We start from the raw sequence: 20,407 nt of genomic DNA on the forward strand, positions 1-20,407 counted from the left end.
GTTTCCTCTGAGGCCTCTGATCCTGGCTGTGCTCACATGACCTCTCTGGCTATGTGAAGAGAGCGAGCAAGCTCTGTAGTGTCTCCTTTTTTAAGGGCACTAGTCCCATCACGATGGCCACACCCTCATGACCTCATCTAAACCTAATATGTCCTAAAGGCTCCTGTCCCCAAATACCATCAGATTGAGGGTTAGGGCTTCAGTGTATGAATCTGGTGGGGAATGCCAACATTCAGTCCATAACAAATAATAATGGATTCTAACTCATAAAGTAAAAAAAGAATATATGGGTCCATGGTAATGTAAATAATTGAAAGAAAGAATAAATAAATAAGAAAAAGCAAAACTCTTCCTTAGAGTAGAATCTTAATTAATGAATATAAAAAATGATGGAAATAAACAATTACCATTTGGCAAATATCACAGTCATAAATTATTTTAGTCAAGAATCAATAATGGAAGCCAAACTCAGTGAGTTGAAGTATAATGAGTAACAGGATAATTGTGTAATATTAAAATATCACCCCACCCAAGATACTTATTAATTACCAATAAAAAAGTAGTAACTTTCTAGTGGAGAATCCTGGCATATTCTACTTTAACCAAGTGATCAAAGTTAACATCAATGGTAACAGGACAAATAGACATGCCATATCCTCCAATGTGACACATTGAGAAGTATACAGTATTACTTTTGTGATATTCTTGCAAATACAAAATTTGAATTTTTTAAAAGCTTTTACTTATTTACTTTTAGAGAGAGGGGAAAGGAAGGAGATAGAGACAGAGAGAAACATCATTGTGTGTGATCACTTGCTTCTCACATGCCCCCAGCCAGGCACCTGGCCCGTAACCCAGGCATGTGCCCTGACCAGTAATCAAACCAGCGACCTTTCGGTTCACAGGCCGATAGTTCACTGAGCCATACCAGCCAGGGCAACAAAGCTTGAATTTAATCAGGGGAAACTTCTTAGACAAACTTAAATTGAGAGTCTCTTTAAAAGTCCAAAGTTTATAAAAGGCAAAAAACAAACCAAAACGAACAAAAACAAAACAAAAAACTGAGGTACTATACCAAATTAAAGGAGACTAAAGAGACATGCCAAATTCATGTACTCTGTCACCCTAATTCATCCTGAGTTAAGGGTAGTGTCCATACAATATCCTTCTGTTATGTTCCACACACATAACAAAAGGCACCAGGGAAAATGGATTTTATAAAAAATTAATTAATTAATTATTTAAAAAAAAGAATAATACAGGAAAGGGTGAAGCCAAAGAACTTGTATGCATGACGCATGGGCACAAACTAAGGGGGGTGGAATTGCTGGGGGAAGGGGGGTACTGGGCGGAGGGGAGCAAAGTGGAAAAAAACTGGAACTATTGTAACAACATAATCAATGAAATATACAAAAAAGAAAATGGATTTTAGTAAACGCTTATTGATTGATTACTTACTAAGGACTCTAGATGGGTAGAATCATCTGCCTTCATCAGTCCCCCTCTCCTGGAGTAGAAATAGGCATTTTGAACCACCCATAGAGCACAGGTGTCCACTTGGGTATGTCACAGGAACTCTGATGTGCGTAAGTGAATTTATAGTACATAGGCCATGAAAATTGAACAATTGACTTGAAAGTGCTGGATGCTGCCAAGTAAAGATGTTTCATAATCTCAGAGGTGACTCTGATTCACTTGTTCTTGACTCTGGAGAACTAGCGAGTCAGCCTCCTTGCTGATGTGCCCTCAGTTCACATCTTCAGAGCGTCCACCTAGAGACTCATATCTTGTCTATTTCTTGTCACTGGGAGGATCATAATTAAACTTCCCGCCGTATTTTGCCTGAGTACCTCAAAAGTCCACCTGTAAACTTACTTCCAGTTTCCAAAATGGTAGTCTAGGCTATTGAGCTCATCTCTCTTAATGAAAAGAACTAAAAATACTGGGCAGAACTCATTTAAAAGCAGTGAAGACCTATCATGACACTAAAAAATGACAAGGCTAACATTAAAATGGAAAATGGGAAGCCCAAAGTGTAAGCTAGAACACGCTCTGGGGCATTGGACAATTCAGGTAAATTTTAACTTCTGTTTTGATAGCCTCATGGAGTAAAGGATAGAAATAAAAGTTCAGGGCATATAAAAAATTCAGAGTTGAAGAGGGGACCTAAAAAAAAAATCTGTGACCCTAAGATCAGAGTAAGGTGAACAAAAAATTAACCACTTTCACAAAATCTGTATCCAAATTTTAATTCCTCTGAGTGGTGCAGGGATCCTCGGACCCTGAATTTGATAGAAGGTAGTGTTACACTTGTCTTGCCCTGATGTGCCTGGAAATTACACACATATCTTCTGGAGGAGGATACCTTCATCAAATCCTCATATTATTCCAGAAAATACAGGGTGGGGCAAGAGTAGTTTTATAGTTGTTTCCATGGAAAATAAGACAATAATTAATAAATAATCGTCGGTCGTCGGCAGCCGTCCGTCTCAAGAGACGATGGTGTAGCTTCTTAAGAGTCTATCTGCACCGCCGAGAATGGTTGTGCAGTCCGACTCGGGAGTGACACGGTATCTGTCTCCTCCCGTGTTGAATCGACATCTTGCGATGACGCTGGAGTGTCCTCTCCAGTGAAGCTACAGAGCCTGGGCAGGGTGATATGGAGGGTCTGCTGTTGCCCATGCAGCAGACCCCCCCTCTCTTCGCAGCTGAAGGGTCCAAGGGAAAGACAGAGTCAATACAGCTTGGCTTCAGGTGCGCCGCAGGAGTTGCCGGTGTTGACTACAACGTCAAACCGCCTTAGGGACTCCGGCTCCGGATTTTCTGTCGGGGTTTACTCCCTTAGCCTTTCCCCTGAAGAGGTATGCCTCAAGGCAGCAGAGGTTTTTTGGAGTCAGAGTTTTCCTTCTCTGATGTGCCCTGACTGGAAGATCGAACCAGCAACACTTAGCTCGCAGGCCGACGCTCAATCCACTGAGCCAAACCAGCCAGGGCTAATAATACTATAAGAATAAACTATGTGTTTTGCATACTTGAAACTGCAAGCTTACTTTTACCCCACCCTGTATTTTCATTAACAATGACCAGCCCAGAGACAAAGGATCTGATATTAAAAATACAAGTCATTGTAAGAAAGAAACAATAAGAACAGTAATAAGCTTAGAAAGATTTGAAACATTAAAATTACCAGATACAGACTACAATCTGAGTATATTTACTATGTAAAGAAATAAAAAAAATAACTTGGTTATAACTGTAGAGAGAAGGAAAACATACCCCCCAAATTAATAATATAAAAATTTGTACTGATAATTTATTGACCAGATGATTTAGCTAAAGAAAGAATCATTGAACCAGAAAATAGATCAGAAGGTATTCTTCAGAATGCAACATGGAAAACAAAAGGTTAGTGATAAGAGAATGGGGGTAAAAGGCTTAACATACTTTTAACTTTAATCCCAGAAGAGAAGAGAGAATATGAAGTACATAATATGAGACATGAACACATAAAAGTGGCTAGGAATTTTTAAAAATTGATAAAACTTATCCTCGAATTGACGAAGCCTAACAAATCCAAGAAAGACATATAGAAATCCACAGATATGTATAGCACACCAAAATTACTAAAAGCCAAGGTCAGAGAAAAATCTTAAAAATAGCTAGATAAAACCCACTTTCCTTCAGAAATGCCTCAATTGAAACTTAAGTAAGTTAACTTCCAGAGCATAAACCAAGATATCTATTAAAAACAAACAAAACAAACCCAAACTGTGCTATCTCTTAAATTAAGACATTTTTGGTTTCCTTTAATAATTATAAGACATTGATATCCAGTGTCAATTAATATGCAGGTACACAAAACTCAACAAAGAATAAAATTTTGCTTTTAATTTAAATTTGATTTTCTGGAGAGACTTTGAAGGCACCCACCATTTAATAGAACAAATCAAAAGAAAAAAAGTACTGAAACATAAAATAATCAACTTGGTTTGACTCCCTGGGTTTGGACATAATGGATTTCCTGCAGATACTTTGTCAGATTTTTAAGTGTATGGTGCACTAATCACTCACCAGCATTAGTTTCTGCAAGATTCTGAATATCCCCTTTGTCTTTCAAAAGCTAAAGGTGAACTATCTCTTTTATAAGACTGAAGAAGTCTTGCAGGTGAAGAGCGGTGGCATGAAGAAGTGGGGATAGCATTGGGGGATCCAAGGGATGTGGATTCCAGTCTCAGTTGTCGAGTCAATTAGCTGTGGGACTTGTACAAGCCACTCTGCCTCAGAGGCCATGGTTATTTCATATGCCTGTCATCTTATGTCGCAGGCCACGTATTCCCTTGGGGAAATCTAGATCTGGCTAATGGCCATACACAGTAGTTCTTGGGCTCCAATATTTGCCCTTGAGTGCAGGATATTAAATCCCACACTATTTTAGGTGGCAGCCAGAAGTGAACATATATACTCATGATCTTAGTGATTTTATTTTCCTATGACTTATACCTTCTTCCTTCTCCTTATTTTTTGACTTGCTTTGGAAGTCTGTATCTGTAACCTCCAAAATGAGATGTAAATATCTTCCCGCAACATGCCTTCAGTTCAGGGTCCCGTGCAGCACTGGGTTGTATCTTTGGAGATCTCAATGCACCCAAGTGGTGGTGGAGCTCCCCATTTTAGGTTACTGTCTGTCGCCTGGCACAGTGCTCCTTGAGCTTCCTATGCTGTTAGAGAGATTAGGGGCATTGCTCTCCCACATTTTGTTTCTTACGGGCTCCACACTCCCAGGAGTCTGGCTGGGAAGGGAGAGAGGGAGGCAAAGAAAGAGGAGGTGGCTATAAGCATAGAGCGAAGGACATGAGCCCGACACTGAGAGCGAGCCTTCGGCCGCGGCCAGCCACTCTGCTTACGCTTCTAGCATATCTCCTGCCCAGAGACATGACAAGGCCACTTACCAGGGATCATTCAGTTTGAACATTCTCATAAACTCAGGTGTTCCAGGAACAGGCCCATTCTTCCCGTATTTGATTTAAAGAGTCTTGCCAATGCACCGAACAAAATGGCTCCCTGAAATCACATTAGAGACTTAGTTCCTCGAATTTTGTGTATTTTCTAATCCTCTACAAAAGTGCTAAGACTCCTGGGCTTCTTCAATGACAATAAATAACTTCCCTCACAGATTTGACAGGCACACATATTTGACACGTGGCTTGTGTTTCAACTATAAAACCCAGAGGTTAGGTGGATTCAGAATGCTTAAGAGTGACTCATAGCTCTTCTCTACAAACTGTCCGTGACATTTGGCAGCCTCTCGGAGGTTCAGTTTCTTCACCAGTAAAATGACACTAACGAGGAGACTTGACACAAAGTTGGTATAAGGATTAGATGAGATAATCCAACACAGAGCAGCGGCGGGCACATGAGAAAAACTCAGTATTGGCTGCTTTTACTTCTATATCTTGATTATGTATTATTCTGAAAACTATTGTTTCCCTACACACCATATTGAAAAATTAGTATAGTAACAGCTCTGGGTTATTAATGAGGCAATTAAGATTTTTTTAAAGTAATAAGCAAAAAAGAAAGTTGTTTGTTTTCCCAAAGACTGTACCCTAGTGTTGTATAACATATGTCTCATTGGTTAACCATTAATCCTAGCGAGTGAAACCCGCACTGAGGCTGGTAGGGCTGCAAGGGATGTGAGAGGTCATCTCTCTGGTCCCAGCCCTTTTTGACACAGAAGGACACCAAAGCCTGGAGGAAGTAAGTGCCCTTCCTCGAGTTTACACAACCATGCCCTCTTTATGCGATAATGATGAATTGATTATGATTAGAAATTATTATGGTTAATAAATAAAGATTGTGATTAGGACAGGAATTACCCTAGATGATTTGTCAGGTGGCCGTGAACTGGTGACATAAATAATCTCACTTAATCGGAGATCCGGGATTTGGAGGATTTATGGTTGTTCCACATATGAAGAACTTGTGAGACTTCCAGTTGACTATCTTTCTTTGGTTCAGTAGGTGGAGCCCATCTTCCTTATTAGAATAAAGTAAACAGATCCAACCCAATTATAAGTGGGGGGAAAAAATATGTGCCTTTTGTCATTGAGGATTGCAGAGAGTGGTGACTGACTGGAGAACTCGGGTGCAGTGACAAGAAGCATCAGAGCATGAGTTCTAAGTCAAAATCCATAGGGATCGTTGGAGCTCCTTTCTCAAAAGGACAGGTGAGTAAAAAGCCTGGCTTTGAATAGCTGGAATTTATTAGAAAGTTTCGGTCTTTAAAATTAGTAGCATGTTATTGTCTGGTTAGTTAAGTTCCCTGATACAAGCTGGTCCTGAAATAGTATCCAGTTCAACATTGTCTCACCATTTTGAAATATTGTACCATTTTGCTCACAAACCCACTTATACTTGTGGCTTCTAAGCTCAGACACAACTAATTTTATTCAGATCTACTAAATTTCCCTCATATTTTGAGCCTGCTTCCTGAGTGAAGCATTGCTCAAATGCTCACTGCCTGGGCCCCTTGTGTGTGTTTTTTCTCCCTGGCCACCACCAAACCCCAGAAGACGGCAGCTGACTTGCTGATTGAGGTCAGCAGCTCCTGGGAAGCATGAGAAGCAAAAGGGTTTGCAGTAAGTACGTAGCTGGCTATTTTTTAGGATGGGGATGGAAACTCTTAGAACAGCTCCATCTGGAGGAAGACAGTCTTCTGCTGTAGGTATAATGTCAAATGTACCCAGTGAATCTTGATATGACTGAGGCATTATTAATACATTCATCTGTGGTTTGTGGACCAGATAAGGTAATACTACACACATACTTTGGGGAGCTAAAAATTAATTTGAAACTCATCTTCTGACATCTTGAAAAATAGTCTTTTCTCACTGCCTGTTATTTTTTCATCTTACAAAGTAAGGATAATTAATGCTAACTTCCAGTTAAATGTAGAAAGTTCTTTGGAAGAAAAATCCTCTCTGTGGGTACCAATTCCTAGCAGTGTGGAGATCTGTTTTTCATAGCTAAGGTGAATAGGGCTGCTTTACTACATTCTTTCCACCAAGAGTGAGAAGTCTACAATCCTGTGGAGGAAACTGCCCACTTTACTGGTTCTTAGCACCCCCAGAAGTTTTGAGAGCCTTTTCCCCTTGAAAATCAGTACTTCAGAGTGTGCCTTACCGTCTTGCAGAGGGCCTGAAAAAGTCCTGGTGCTCGATGTCTGGGCCAAACATTGTGCTTACAAGGCTTAGATGGCAGAATTCCAGAGAAGTGACAGAGAGGCTTTCTGAAGAAGTAAATTATTATATAGTTTGTGTTGAGGCAGTATTTTGTCTCTCCTCTTTTCCCCCAGCACAGGGCTCAAACCACTTTGAAATTTCTCTTCACCACTTAGTTTTCTAGAAATTAAGTTTGGGGATTTTATTTTCTCTTTCCACTGAGATAATTTCTTATTAGAATAAAATATTAGCTTGGCCAAGTAGTTCAGTTGGTCAGAGCATCATCTCAATACACTAAGGTTACAGGTTTGATCCATAGTCAGGGCACATATAAGAATCAACCAATGAATGCATAAATAAGTGGAACAACAAATCAATGCTTCTTTCTTTCTCTCATCAATAAATAAAGATAAAATAAAATATTAAGCTCACATAGGAAGACCGTATTTTAAGTTTTCTAAAGAGATGTGATCCACTTCTCATTAGAACACAAAGGTAAAAACATGCATCTGCTGCTTGTCCTCTTGTCCTCAGTGATATGGCTCCGTTTCTTCCTTTGTGACTCAGCTCCATGAACTGTATATACAGTCACCTGCTTTCTTCTCTCCTGTGCCGAGCGAATTTATGTGTAAGTGTTGTCTGTGCTTAACAGGAGAAACCCACAAAAGTAGAAGTCAAAATTAACAATACTGAACTTGTATTTGAAAGAACAACACTCCATGTAGAATATTTTCCCTCATTCCAATTTTATTTTTAAAATGCATTCATTTTTTAAAATTATAAGATATCATTTTTGAGCGCTTACTCTGTAGCAGGTGCAGCAGTCAAGTTCTTTATGAGTACTATCTAATTTGATTCTCACAGCAGTCCTATGAGCTGGTTACAGTTATGGTCTTCACTTTATAGGTGAGGAAACTGAGGCATAGGAATGTGATGTAACTTAGCCAAGGTCACACTGATTGGCCGGTGGAGTGGTGCAGCTGGAATTGGAACTTGGGTCTTTGAAAACCCAGAGTAAGTTAAGTAAATTTTTAAAATAAAAAATACAATTTCCTCATATTTTTAAAAAGGAAATATTTTTATTTGAATGGAAATGGGCTATTTCTGCATCTTATCTACTTACGGCTATTTCCGTGTTCTTATCGCTTAGTGCTACTGTGTATGTACACAGAGAAGGAATTTTAAGAAAACACATTTACTTAGTTATGTAATGAGTGCCTAGAAAAATTTCATAAATTGGCATCAACTATCAGAGTTCTTTGAGTTTGAATAATCTACACGTGATTGTTTTATGCGACTTTGTGAATGATTCATACTTTTATGGCCTTTAATAATTCTATAAAAGTGTTAGTTAATGGACTAAAGAATCTGTTGTGTACCTTTCTTTGAGGCAGGAATAAAGAAAAGTGAAAGAAAGAAAACCTGACTGTAAGTTGGTAACACTGGCAGGACTAATGGATTTAAGAAACTCCTAGACTGCCAAAGGATGACAGTAACATTGAAATACATGTTTTTCCCTACATGGTCACACTCATTCTGGTAAATACAATAAGATTACAGACAACTTAGACTTACATATGTATCCATCTGTAAACAGGAGGGGGAACAAAAACCAAAAGGAAACGAGACAAGTGTAAATTGAAACTCTTAAGGTTATTTTCTTGTTGTTGTCATTGTTTTAAATGGAATTTTCTCCAAGTTTCTCAGGACTTTCTCTTTTTTCACCCAGGCAGAGTCATACTCCTCTTAGTTTTGAACTCTTGCTTTGCACTCTGGCTTCTATTGCAAAACCAAACAGGACAGGTCAGAGGTTAGAAACCCAAATTGCATTTGAACTGTCAGTAAATACTGCTTCGCTTACCCTGGGAACACGTCAAAGGTCTTTACCAGAACACGGGGTACTTTTGCTGACACAGAAATGGTTCTCTCTTCTTTTCACATATATATTTAGTTTGCAAACGATCAGTTGTTTCACAAACTGCCTGATGCTCCTCCAGGACCACATGCTAAGAACCCTTACCCTTAGGTACACCTAGAGCTCAGCAGGGCTTCTGTTTTTTTTTTTACACTATATTCTATTTATCTTATCTTATTATTTATTTATTTATTATATTGATTTGGGCAACATTGATTAAGAAGGTCATATAGGTTTCAAGTGCGCATTTCTGAGATATCTAATCTGTAGATGGCATTGTGTGCCCACCACATTTTGCTAACACAGAAATGGTTTTTTAAATGCTGGGGTCAATTGCAAAATCCCCAATATGCTCACTTATTCTTGGGCGGGTTCTAAAAAATATGGGATTGAAGTAACTGACAAAAGGAGCAAGGGAAATGGAAGGAAGGAAGGACGAGAGGGAGAAAGAAGGAAATGGCATGAACATGCTGTGGCCCTTGGACCTTGGCGTAAGGCCGAAGGTAACAACCCCTCTAGGGGACGTAAAGCAAGCGATAAGAAAGGACTGGTCATGAGAAACAATTTGAATCAAAGAAATAAAAAAGAGTGCTAGCAAGGGTCACTCTGGAAAAATCCATTGACTGTGTCAGGGCAAATACAGTGTCAGCAAAAATGTCCATAAGATTTGTTCTAAAGTTTTTAAGGGAGAGGGGGAAAGGCCAGTGAAGTTTATCAAACTGACAGTTTTTTGAGCATCTACTAACTGTTAGTATAAAGAAACTCAGGCCAAAACCTAACACAAAACCAAAGGCAAAATTTGAGCCAAGCGGCACTCTATGGGGGTGTAAAGAATGAGAAATTCTATCCACTTGATTGAAGTGGAGGTGGGGAAAGTCAGGTGAAAGGGAATAGAATAAAGGAGCAAAATGTGTTAGGCAGAGTGCTTGGGGTTCCTTGCTGCCAGGGACAGGAACCTGAATTGAGGATTTGCTGGGCAGCCAGGGCAAGTCCTCTGCTAATTTGAATTGGGAAGAAGTATTTGCTTCGTTTGGTGCCCCGGTCCAATCCCAGGGACAGACACGTCTTTTGGCACCTCTTCTCCTCTGAAAACAGGAAATAACTTTGTATGTAGAAACCTGGTTGGAAATTAGAATCAGAGAGATACATAAAAGAACTGTTTCTTTAGATCACGAATGTACCAGAAGGCTGGATAAGGTTTATTGCCAAGAGGAAGTAGGTTAGCTTCCCTGATGTAAAAACAGCAAGGGTAGAATTCTCGTTCACTCTGTTCATTAAGCAGGTCAGAAGTTGAAATACCAGGTTGTCTTTGTGGTTTCAGCCAGCTCCTGGGTGATTTTTCCTTGTTGCCTGCTTTGTCCCCAAGACACCCCCCCTCCCCCCTTACTGCTGTGAGGACCTGCATTAGCTCTCTCCTGTGCCACATTTTAAAAATGCCTTTACTCAAGCTGTTCCCTTGGCTTACAAATTTCTCCATCACCCCACCCATTGTCCTGAACTCATGTTGCAACACTAAACTGAAATGTCATCGGCTCCACCTGATACCCTCTGGGTCTGGCAGTGTTAGGAGCATCCTGTTTTTGTTGTTATGACATTTTATACAGTATTTGGCTTGAAGCAAATCTCCAAGTACTGTAATTGAGGTTAAATATCCAAATCTCCTATTAGCTTATGAGTTACTTAAAGACCCTCTCCTTTTAATAATTGTATCTCCATCTATCAGAGTGCTTTTGCACAAAATAAATGTTTACTACAGGGGTAACATGGGGTGATGGGCAGAGGAGATGCAGGGACCTGGGTAAGGCCTTCAGGCTCTGCCACTTGTTAGCTGCATGCCTGGAGGAAAATTATATAAACTTTGTGATTCTAGATCCTTGTATTTGACCTAAGAGTAATGCAATCTACCTTCTTGTGTTAATTAAATGAGATTGTGTAAATTCCTGGCTCTGTAAGAACTCAATAAATCATAAGTTACTATTCAGTTGATTAAATATACTTAAGAGCTTCCTATTGTGTGCATCTGATGATTAAGAATTACTTTATTTTTTAATTGTTCAGCCACGAGGAGGAGTAGAAGAAGGTCCCAAAGCATTGAGAAAGGCTGGCCTGCTTGAGAAACTTACAGAACAAGGTAATTTTAAAAGATATCTTATTTATTTAGTTTTCAGAAAGAGGGAGAGAAACGTTGATGTGTGAGAGAAACATCTATCAGCTGCCTCTCACACATGCCCAATTGGGGATGGGAGGGAGACCCAGGCATGTGCCTTGACCAGAAATCAAACCCACAACCCTTCCATTTACAGGACAACACTCAACTAACAGAGCCATGCTGTTCAGGGCAAGGTAATTTTTAAGTTGAAAGATGATTAGCTGCGTTTCCCTTCCCACTCTGAAGGGAGAAGCCGGCTCTTGCTAACATTGGGCGTGTTTGGAATGACATCTGCACTGCAGAACTGCAACTCTGGCTATAAGCTTAGATACACACTCTATTTTAAAAAAGCAGCACATGGGGAAAATGCGCAATAGTATTGTTCATTTACTCAGCTGTTTGTCTTTCCAGCCAGACTACTGTGTGTTTAAGAACTGGGGATGGGGTGGGTGGTAGGAGAGTTGGGGGATTGGAAAGGAAGGGCAAGGGGCAGCAGGAAGTGCACTACTAGCAAGAGGAGCCCTACCTGTAAGAGGAAATAAAACAGTAATAACACCGAGTCTCTGTTTGACCATTCCACTTGCCTTGGTGGGGGCTTAGCGCCGTGGAGAAGCGGCAGGCTTCAGGTAGGTCAAGTTCGGAAGGGAAAGTGTGCTCCTTCCAATGGGTCAGGTGGGGAACCAGGCTCCTAGGGCCTGCTTTGTAAAGGAAGAGGCATTGAGGAGTTGTATGAAGGCAGAACAGCGCCGCCCCCACCCCCACCTCCACCCCATCCAGGCCTTCCCTGCTCTGCGAGAGAGAAGGAGGAGGATAACTGGGTAGTTAGTTGCTCAGTCTCAGGCTTTTCTGAGCCCTTCGCCACCCGGACCCTGTGACTTGGGCGGCCTGTTGCATCAACAGGTTTCCTTGGATCCCATCCTTCCATCCCTGTTGTTAGGGTGGCCGGTGCCCCTGGCAGTGAAAGAATTCACAAAGAGAAAAAAGGCAGAGAGCAAAGTTTTACTCACTTTCCAACAGAGGAAACGGGTCAGTATGAAGAGATACACCAGCAGTGAAATGTTGAGGCTGCGAGTTTTTTATTGGGTGATAAAGGGAGAGGGGGGTACAGCTGCATAGTCATGGCAATTAGTTGTGAATTAGGAAGTTTCTAGCGGATTGCCGCAGGCTTCAGCTGGTTCCACTATTATCTTCGGGCTCAGCATCCAGGCATTGGGTCTGGTATGAGCTGCTTGTATAGTTCCTAAAACACCTGCGTGGGGGCTGCTTTTAGTAACCTCTCCAGTCCTGAGAATAGAGGCTCAGAGAAACACCAGCTAATTATGCCTGACAGACTCAAGGAAAGAGGTCGCTAGCACTGGCAAAGAAGGCCTGAAAGGAATTTTTTTGTCCTTTTCAGTTGGTTCTGAAACCTGGGCCACTTGAAAAGATTGGGGATGGAATGGATCTGGGGCCTCCGAGTCAGGATCAGGAGGGGAGGCGATACCTGTAGAGCTTTCAGCAGCTCCTCCGTCAGGCCTGGACTGCTGTGCCGAATTCCATGTCTTTCTGTATCGTTGAGGAGTCAAGGTAGAACTTTTTGTAGACAGATAGCTAGCTACATCCACAAACACCTACCACAAGCATCAGAATGGACTATTAAATCAACACTTTATTTTCTTCCAGTTTCTGCCTTTCTCTCCAGGCACTTTCTTCCACCAGATGGAGCAGTTCATTTCCGTTGGTTGTTACAAGAGCTGATAGTTATTTTTCTTTTAAGAGGAGGCCTAAGCTCTCCAAAAATATGCCCATGGAAATCCACTGTCATATCAGAAATAATAAGGGAATATTAAGTTATACCACTGCTATTAATAAACATGGGAAGTATAAACAAAAAAAACACTAATAATACTAATGTGTGTGTATTATTACTCATATTATAACACACACACACACATATTTGTATATGTGAATATCCAAATGAAAAATACTTTGCATTTTAAAAGTATAGCTAAAGTAAATATCATCTTTATTATAGAAAACTCTGAGGAGCCCTGGCTGGTGTGGCTCAGTGGATTGAGCTCCAGCCTGTGAGCCAAAAGATATGTGGAGGACACATGTCTGGATGGTGGGCCAGGTCCCCAGTTGGGGGTGTGAGAGAGGCAACCAATCAGTGTAGCTCTCACACACCAATATTTCTCTCCCTCTCTTTCTTCCTCCCTTCTACTCTGTCTAAAAAATAAATAAAATCTTTAAACAAACAAACAAAACTCTGATGAAGTGATGGTGAGGCTGTGGACCAACTGTAACCCTCAGATATTTCTGATGAGACTGTATAATAATGATACAACCACTGTGGGAAGGAGAGGGGCAGTTTCTGGACTGCAAAGGGACATGAGGGAGCTTAGAGGGGTAGTGGACCTGTTCTAAGTGTGGATTGTGGTGGTGGTGCAAAGACTGTAGATATTTCTAAAAATCATTGACCAGTACACTTAAACACATTTTAGTAAATAAGAATTATATTTCATAAATTAAAGAGAGAGAGAGAGCGATCCCAATAGAGAGCAGACATGCTGGGTAAATGAATTGGACTAGTTCATCAGTTAAAAAGCATAATTTGGTCACATTTTATTTCAGATTAAATCTCTTGATGGTGTTACTGAGTCATGGGTACACACAGACATGAATAAATCCCCCACACAATGACCAGTTAGTTCAGCACACTGAACTGCGTCCATCTCACAGTTTTACTTGAGGCCTAATGCTGGGCCTTTTAGGAAGTGCACTCAGGTCCTTAGGAACTTAGGGTTGCCTTATTTAATAAATATAATAATAAAGCCTTTATTTCCTGAGCTTGCTGAAATGTTACAATTGATGGTAATCTTGTACCCTTATTGAATTCTGACCACACCACTGAGAGGCGGGCACCGTGGACAGAAGAGGGAGCTGAACTGCTTCAGCAGGTGACAGATTCGATTGAAGCCAAGGATTGCTAATAAAATTATGGTGTATTTTCTTCTGTGCATATATATGTATTCTATTAAAAAATAGTTTAGTTCTTTATTACAAATAAAATACACGCTTATTGTAGAAAAGTAAAAAGCACTCAAGCCCAGACAGAGACAAAGTCAGTGACACCAGCCATTAACCCCAAACCAGAAGGACACCCAATAGCTGTTGTACTTATAGCCTGACTGGATGGGGTCAAGTAGTGTATTTCCTGAGAATGCGTGCACAGCAGGCACCAGCGTGCAGCCCTGCTGAGGTGATAACATCAGGCAAAAGTAGGCACAGTTTCCACCTTCACAACTTTTCCAGTCTGTTCAGACTTTTTCTGCACTTACACTTTAGAAAACACACCTGTTTTGTAAATTTATAATCATCCTGCACAGGCTGTTTTGTCATCTCCATTTTTATTTAGTAACCTGCAACTTTTTATTTTACTTATAGAATGTGACGTAAAAGATTATGGGGACCTGCCCTTTGCAGACGTACCTAATGACAGTCCGTTTCAAATTGTGAAGAACCCACGGTCGGTGGGAAAAGCGAATGAGCAGCTCGCTAGCATGGTGGCAGAAGTCAAGAAGAACGGAAGGGTCAGCGTGGTGCTGGGTGGAGACCACAGGTGATGTTCAATGACGAGCCAGGCTGGCCCAAAAGGCATGAAGGACATATAGTCAAAACCATGTGAAGAGAGAACATATGGAAGTGAAAGCGCTGATCAATAGCTTACACCACATTTTCTGCCTTTAAAAACTTTTTTATTGGTTACTGCTTTATTTTGGAAACAGACTTAGCTCTATTTGAAGTCTTGCATTATCTTTATTACAGCAGAAAGGACATGGAATATGAATGAATTTCAGTAACATGTTCAGCACAGGCTTACATTTCTAAATAAATAAGCACGGAGGAAATTCATGGTCAACTTTTTGTACTTGATTACTGATAATAGGAACACCCCAGTAGGTCAACCTTTAAAATTGTTTTCCATTACAAAAGTAATAATTATACAATTTTTGAAACACATGTAAAAGGAAAACAAACAAACAAACAAACAAACAAAAACAGTGGTACCTGTAATTCCCTAACAAGCTTTTCAATTGGGATTGAAAATCTGGCATATTTTCCTTCCTGTTGAAGTTTTTCCCTTTTACATGATTTTGTTTAAGGTGTGGTTACCTGCTTCATTCATAATCTATAGTAGAAATTTCCTTATCTTCATGATATATAAACATATTTTCTACTGTTGCATAATTTTTCACTGAGGTACTATATCACTGTATATACCCATGTTATCTGATATTCAGGTTATTTTCAAATTTTCAGCATTACAAATAATATGGCAAAGATAGTTTTTGTGCATGAGCCTCTTTAATGTTAACTTTCAAGTTCCTGAAATATGTTACCAGAAGTATGATTAGATCAAAAGTATAAATACCACAAGGGCTCTCCATGCAGGAATCCATTACTTCCCTCTCCTCAGTTTTCTTCTCTAAAGTCGAACTGTTACTAGGACTTCTAAGACAAACAGCAGTTGAAGAATTGCAGCTTGCTTTCTATTTTATGTGGAAAATATTTAAGTGGACAATTTAGAAGTGGCAAAGAAAGAAAAAACAACAAGAAACCTAAAAGGAAAACTAATATTCAGCTGAATAATCAATACCTGAATATCAAGGCACCATTGCTTCCACTTTAGAAGCGAGAAGTGCATGATTCTGAATGATACTCAGAACATTCACAAGTAGGAGAAGAAGGGCATCGTATGGCAAATTCTAATCTTTTAGCTTTTGTGTAAGATGTTACTTAGCTGTTGCATTCAGGCAGATTTTCTGGAGCTTGGGGTGCTTAAATGTGTGGCAGGAGAGAAGAGAGCTAAGTGGAGGATCCCATTGTTGAACAGAGTGAGTGAGCACCTGAGCTATCAAACTGAAGTGAATGTTAGCACCTCTGAGGGCTGCTCCCCAATGTAAACGATTGGATTTTAAGAAAAATGAAAGGACTCTGTCATAATTCACTTAGGTGAATTCAGCATTTACCAGGAGAAATGAGAGTGGAGAAAACCTTGAAAATGGACTAGTTTCATGCTAAGAAATTCTTTGTATGGCTAGTTTTTTTACACATATTTTATTTTTGGTGTAACTATAATTTACAATTTTACTAGAAGGTGGTTTAATGATGCCTCCATGTAGCTATAACTTCTTATTAAGTATTAAGTGTAAACTACTTTCTCTGTAGTTATAATGGTTTAATTGGCATCTCTGATTTCAAAAGCTATGAGGAATATCAGCCATTTTGACTGAAAGAAAAATTAAGTACAAGCATTGAGTTAATGTGTAAAGAAAAAAAAAAGGAAAAAGAAATAGGATATAAGTTATGATACTGCAAATCTGATGTTCAAAAACTTTCTCCTTTAAAGTTTGGCGATTGGAAGCATCTCTGGCCATGCCAGGGTCCACCCGGATCTGTGTATCATTTGGGTGGATGCCCATGCCGATATCAACACTCCACAGACAACCTCGAGTGGGAACTTGCATGGACAACCTGTGTCTTTCCTCCTGAAGGAACTCAAGGGAAAGGTAAAAGGCTGATTGGTGTTCCATTACCAACTAATCACCTTAGGGGCAGTTCAGGAGGTGGAGGGAAGGAAGGATTCCTCTGCCATCCTATTCTTGGTGGAATCTCAAACCAGTTTCTTGGCAGCCAATAAGCAAAAGGTTGGAGAATAAAGTTGGGGAGGTTCTGTACCTCTCCCTTTCTTGAGAGTTTGCAAACTGACTTCATATATTTCCTTTTGATTTTTTAAAAAGATTTTACTTATTTATTTTTAGAGAGAGAGGAGAAGGAAGGGAGAAAGAGAGGGAGAGAAACATCAGTGTGTGGGTTGCCTCTCACGTAGCCCCAACTGTGGACCTGGCCGGCAACCCAGGCATGTGCCTTGACTGCGAGTTAAACCAGCGATGCTTTGGTTCAAGGCTGGTGCTCAATCCACTGAGCCACACCAGTAGGGCTCCTTTGGATTCCTACATTACCCTTTTTAGTAGGTGGGGCAGACTACGATCCTTCATAAGCAAGTTAGCAGAGGTTCAGAGGTTAACCCAACTCACCCAAGATCACATGCCAAGCATAGTTGAGAGTCAGGCAAGGGCCACAACTGGTCTCCTAATGCCAACCTTTTTCTATCACATGCCACACAGCCTCTCATTCTTACCAAGTGTCCCCTCCACATCACAGGACCTTCTCAAAACTGGAGTTTTAAATGCAGATTACAATGGTTTATTATTTAACATCTTTTTGTGAGAAGAACAAACAGATATCTAAATCGTAAGCGGATGAACTACCTCCTTGCTCCCTACAAACTCCTTTTCTGAAATATATAAGATGAAACATGCTTGACTCCAGGACATTGGAAGAGCAACTGAAGGGTTGGTCAAAAACTTCCCTCAGCCACTCTGAGCCATCTTCTGGATTAAGTCCTTATTGAGAAAGAGAAGTTAAGCAGGGATGGACGTAATGGAAGCACACCGATTTCCTTATAGAAGGGTCCTGGAAAGGGCGGCCCGGTGGAAATGGCACACACATGGTTAAATGATGCTAAACGCTGCTGAACGCAGACAAACGATTCAAATTAGGTCTGGGCCACACGGTGAAGTTGGGCAAGGCCAAAGCAATCGAGGGTACTACCAGGGGTGGCAGGCATTCCCTTCCTCATTTTGTATGTTTTTTTAATGATTCATAAACATTTATGTTCTAAATATAAGACATATGCAATCCAACAAGTGTACTTAACTTTCAGTGTAAGATTTGCTCAAGAGAAGCATATATAACCAAGTGGAAACATTGTAATTTTAGATCCCTGATGTACCAGGATTATCCTGGGTGACGCCCTGCATATCTGCCAAAGATATTGTGTATATTGGCCTGAGAGACGTGGACCCCGGGGAACAGTAAGTTTATTCCTTGATGCGATTTGCCTTCATTTTTGTCCTCTTGTGTGCTAGGTGTACTGGCCAAACCTATGAGGAAAAATTATCTTAAGCACCAAATCTGTATATCTATACCTATATCTACATATATTTATAGGTACATATGTATATGCACATATGTGTATGTATTCAGGTGATTTTTATAGTAATTGATTTGCTGTTACAAATATATTGATTTAGACATTGAGTTCACAGAACTTAAAATATTTTATATGTCTTACCACATTGGTCTTTTCTTAAAAGGAGACAAGAGGGCATAGAGTCAGCCTCCATATTAATTATAGATTATCTTAATATCTCCTCTTTCACAGCTACATTTTGAAAACGCTGGGTATTAAATATTTCTCAATGACTGAAGTAGACAAACTTGGAATTGGCAAGGTGATGGAAGAAACACTCAGCTATCTACTAGGAAGGTATGCTTGTGTATAACATAAATATTGTTAAAAGAACTTGCTACTAACACTCATCACTGTAAGTTATTAATGAAACTTTTACGCAAAATCACGAAACTTCAATGGGATATTCCTTTTTATAGAGCAAAGTGAGAACTGTATTTGTCTATGAAATATTAACCCACTGACTTTAAACTGAATTACTTTCCCATCTCTTTAAAGGAAGAAAAGGCCAATTCATCTGAGCTTTGATGTGGATGGACTGGACCCAGCTTTCACACCAGCCACTGGCACACCAGTCGCTGGGGGTCTGAGTTACAGAGAAGGTCTCTACATTACAGAAGAAATTTACAAAACAGGTAGGTATAAATTGAGTGAGTAAAGAAGCAAATACACACATGGCCAATATATATTTATACCTGCTGATCTGAACATCAAGCCCCAGTTGACACTTCCAGAATGTCCATCACATGATATAAGAGCTGAAGTAGTTTCAGTTGGTCACCCCCTCTTTGAACACTTGAGCAATATTTCAAAGATACTGAACTTCAAATGTCAACTATTTAACACATTATCTTATTTCCTTTGTTGTTGTAGGACTACTGTCAGGATTAGATATAATGGAGGTGAATCCATCTCTGGGGAAGACACCAGAAGACATAACTCGAACAGTTAACACAGCAGTAGCAGTAACCTTGGCTTGTTTTGGTGTTGCTCGGGAGGGTAACCATAAGCCTATTGACTACCTTAGCCCAACTAAGTAATTGTGGAAACATTATATATAAATCTCCCAGCTAATAACAGAATTACCAAATCTAATAATTTACTTAAGCTTATGGTTATCCTCTTATAGACTTGGTATTTCAGAAAAATGTTTTGTCTTAGGAAATAGTGGTACAATCAGTATAAACTGTATAAATTAATTCCCTCGTGGTGTAAAATTTGGAAGTTCAAATTTTTGTCTACTAAAAAAGCTTGTATTTTGGAAAAAGACTCACAGAAAGAGAAGTGTACATTCATTTCCAAATAAAAATTTGCTGGCATTAAAAATAAACACACTCCCACAAGGGAGTGGCAAGAAATATTCAAAGTGATGAAAAATAAGGGCCTACAACCAAAATTACTCTACCCAGCAAAGCTATCATTTAGAATCAAAGGATAGATAAAGAGCTTCCCAGACAAGAAAAAGCTAAAGGAGTTCATCACCACCAAACCAGTATATATAAAATGTTCAAGGGTCTTATTTCAGAAGGAAAAAACAAAAGATAAAAAATATGAACAATAAATACCTATCAATAGTTCAATCTAAAAACCAAAAACTAACAAGCAGGACAGAAACAGACTCACAGATACGGAGAACATTTTAATGGTCTCCAGATGGGAGGTGCATTGGGGGGATGGGTGAAAAAGGTGAAGGGATTAAAAAGTACAAGTTGGTTGTAACAGAAAAGTCATGGACATATAAAGTAGAGCGTAGGGAACACAGTCGATAATATTGTAATAACTATGTATGGTGTCAGTGGGGTGCAAGATTTATCAAGGTCTTCATTTAGTAAGTTATATAATGTCTAATCACTGGGGAGTTCACCTGAAACTAATATAATACTGTATGTCAACTGTAATTGAAAAATAAAGAATGATTAAAGGTTAGAGCCTCTACCATCTGATTTTTCCTGTGCAGCACGGAATTTTAAACCTAACCATTGACATTTGGACTTTGCAAATAAAGTTAACTGAATTACTTTTAGATAAGAGTAATTAGGCTGGAT

The 20,407-nt window shown here is 39.7% G+C and overlaps 1 protein-coding gene across 1 annotated transcript; it reads left to right on the forward strand.

Moving 5' to 3' along the window:
• The first annotated feature begins 5,978 nt into the window (after positions 1–5,978).
• On the forward strand, positions 5,979–20,288 carry ARG1 (arginase 1). The gene is made up of 8 exons (XM_090279850.1): positions 5,979–6,227; positions 11,194–11,266; positions 14,711–14,885; positions 16,677–16,836; positions 18,110–18,204; positions 18,555–18,659; positions 18,861–18,997; positions 19,236–20,288. The coding sequence occupies exons 1-8, from the start codon at positions 6,171–6,173 to the stop codon at positions 19,400–19,402; spliced, it is 969 nt and encodes a 322-aa protein (XP_090135976.1). The 5' UTR covers positions 5,979–6,170; the 3' UTR covers positions 19,403–20,288.
• Positions 20,289–20,407: the final 119 nt, after the last annotated feature.

Source organism: Furipterus horrens, unplaced genomic scaffold (assembly GCF_987537825.1).
Source record: "Furipterus horrens unplaced genomic scaffold, mFurHor1.1.pri manual_scaffold_6, whole genome shotgun sequence".
Classification (NCBI taxonomy): domain Eukaryota; kingdom Metazoa; phylum Chordata; class Mammalia; order Chiroptera; family Furipteridae; genus Furipterus; species Furipterus horrens.

Bases quoted from the DNA above. Each gene is read 5' to 3' on its own strand.
- ARG1 (XM_090279850.1), top strand. From the start codon at position 6,171: ATGAGTTCTAAGTCAAAATCCATAGGGATCGTTGGAGCTCCTTTCTCA. The intron at 11,267-14,710 runs GTAATTTTAAAA...TTTTACTTATAG, and splicing joins TGAGAAACTTACAGAACAAG to AATGTGACGTAAAAGATTAT. The intron at 18,205-18,554 runs GTAAGTTTATTC...CCTCTTTCACAG, and splicing joins GACGTGGACCCCGGGGAACA to CTACATTTTGAAAACGCTGG.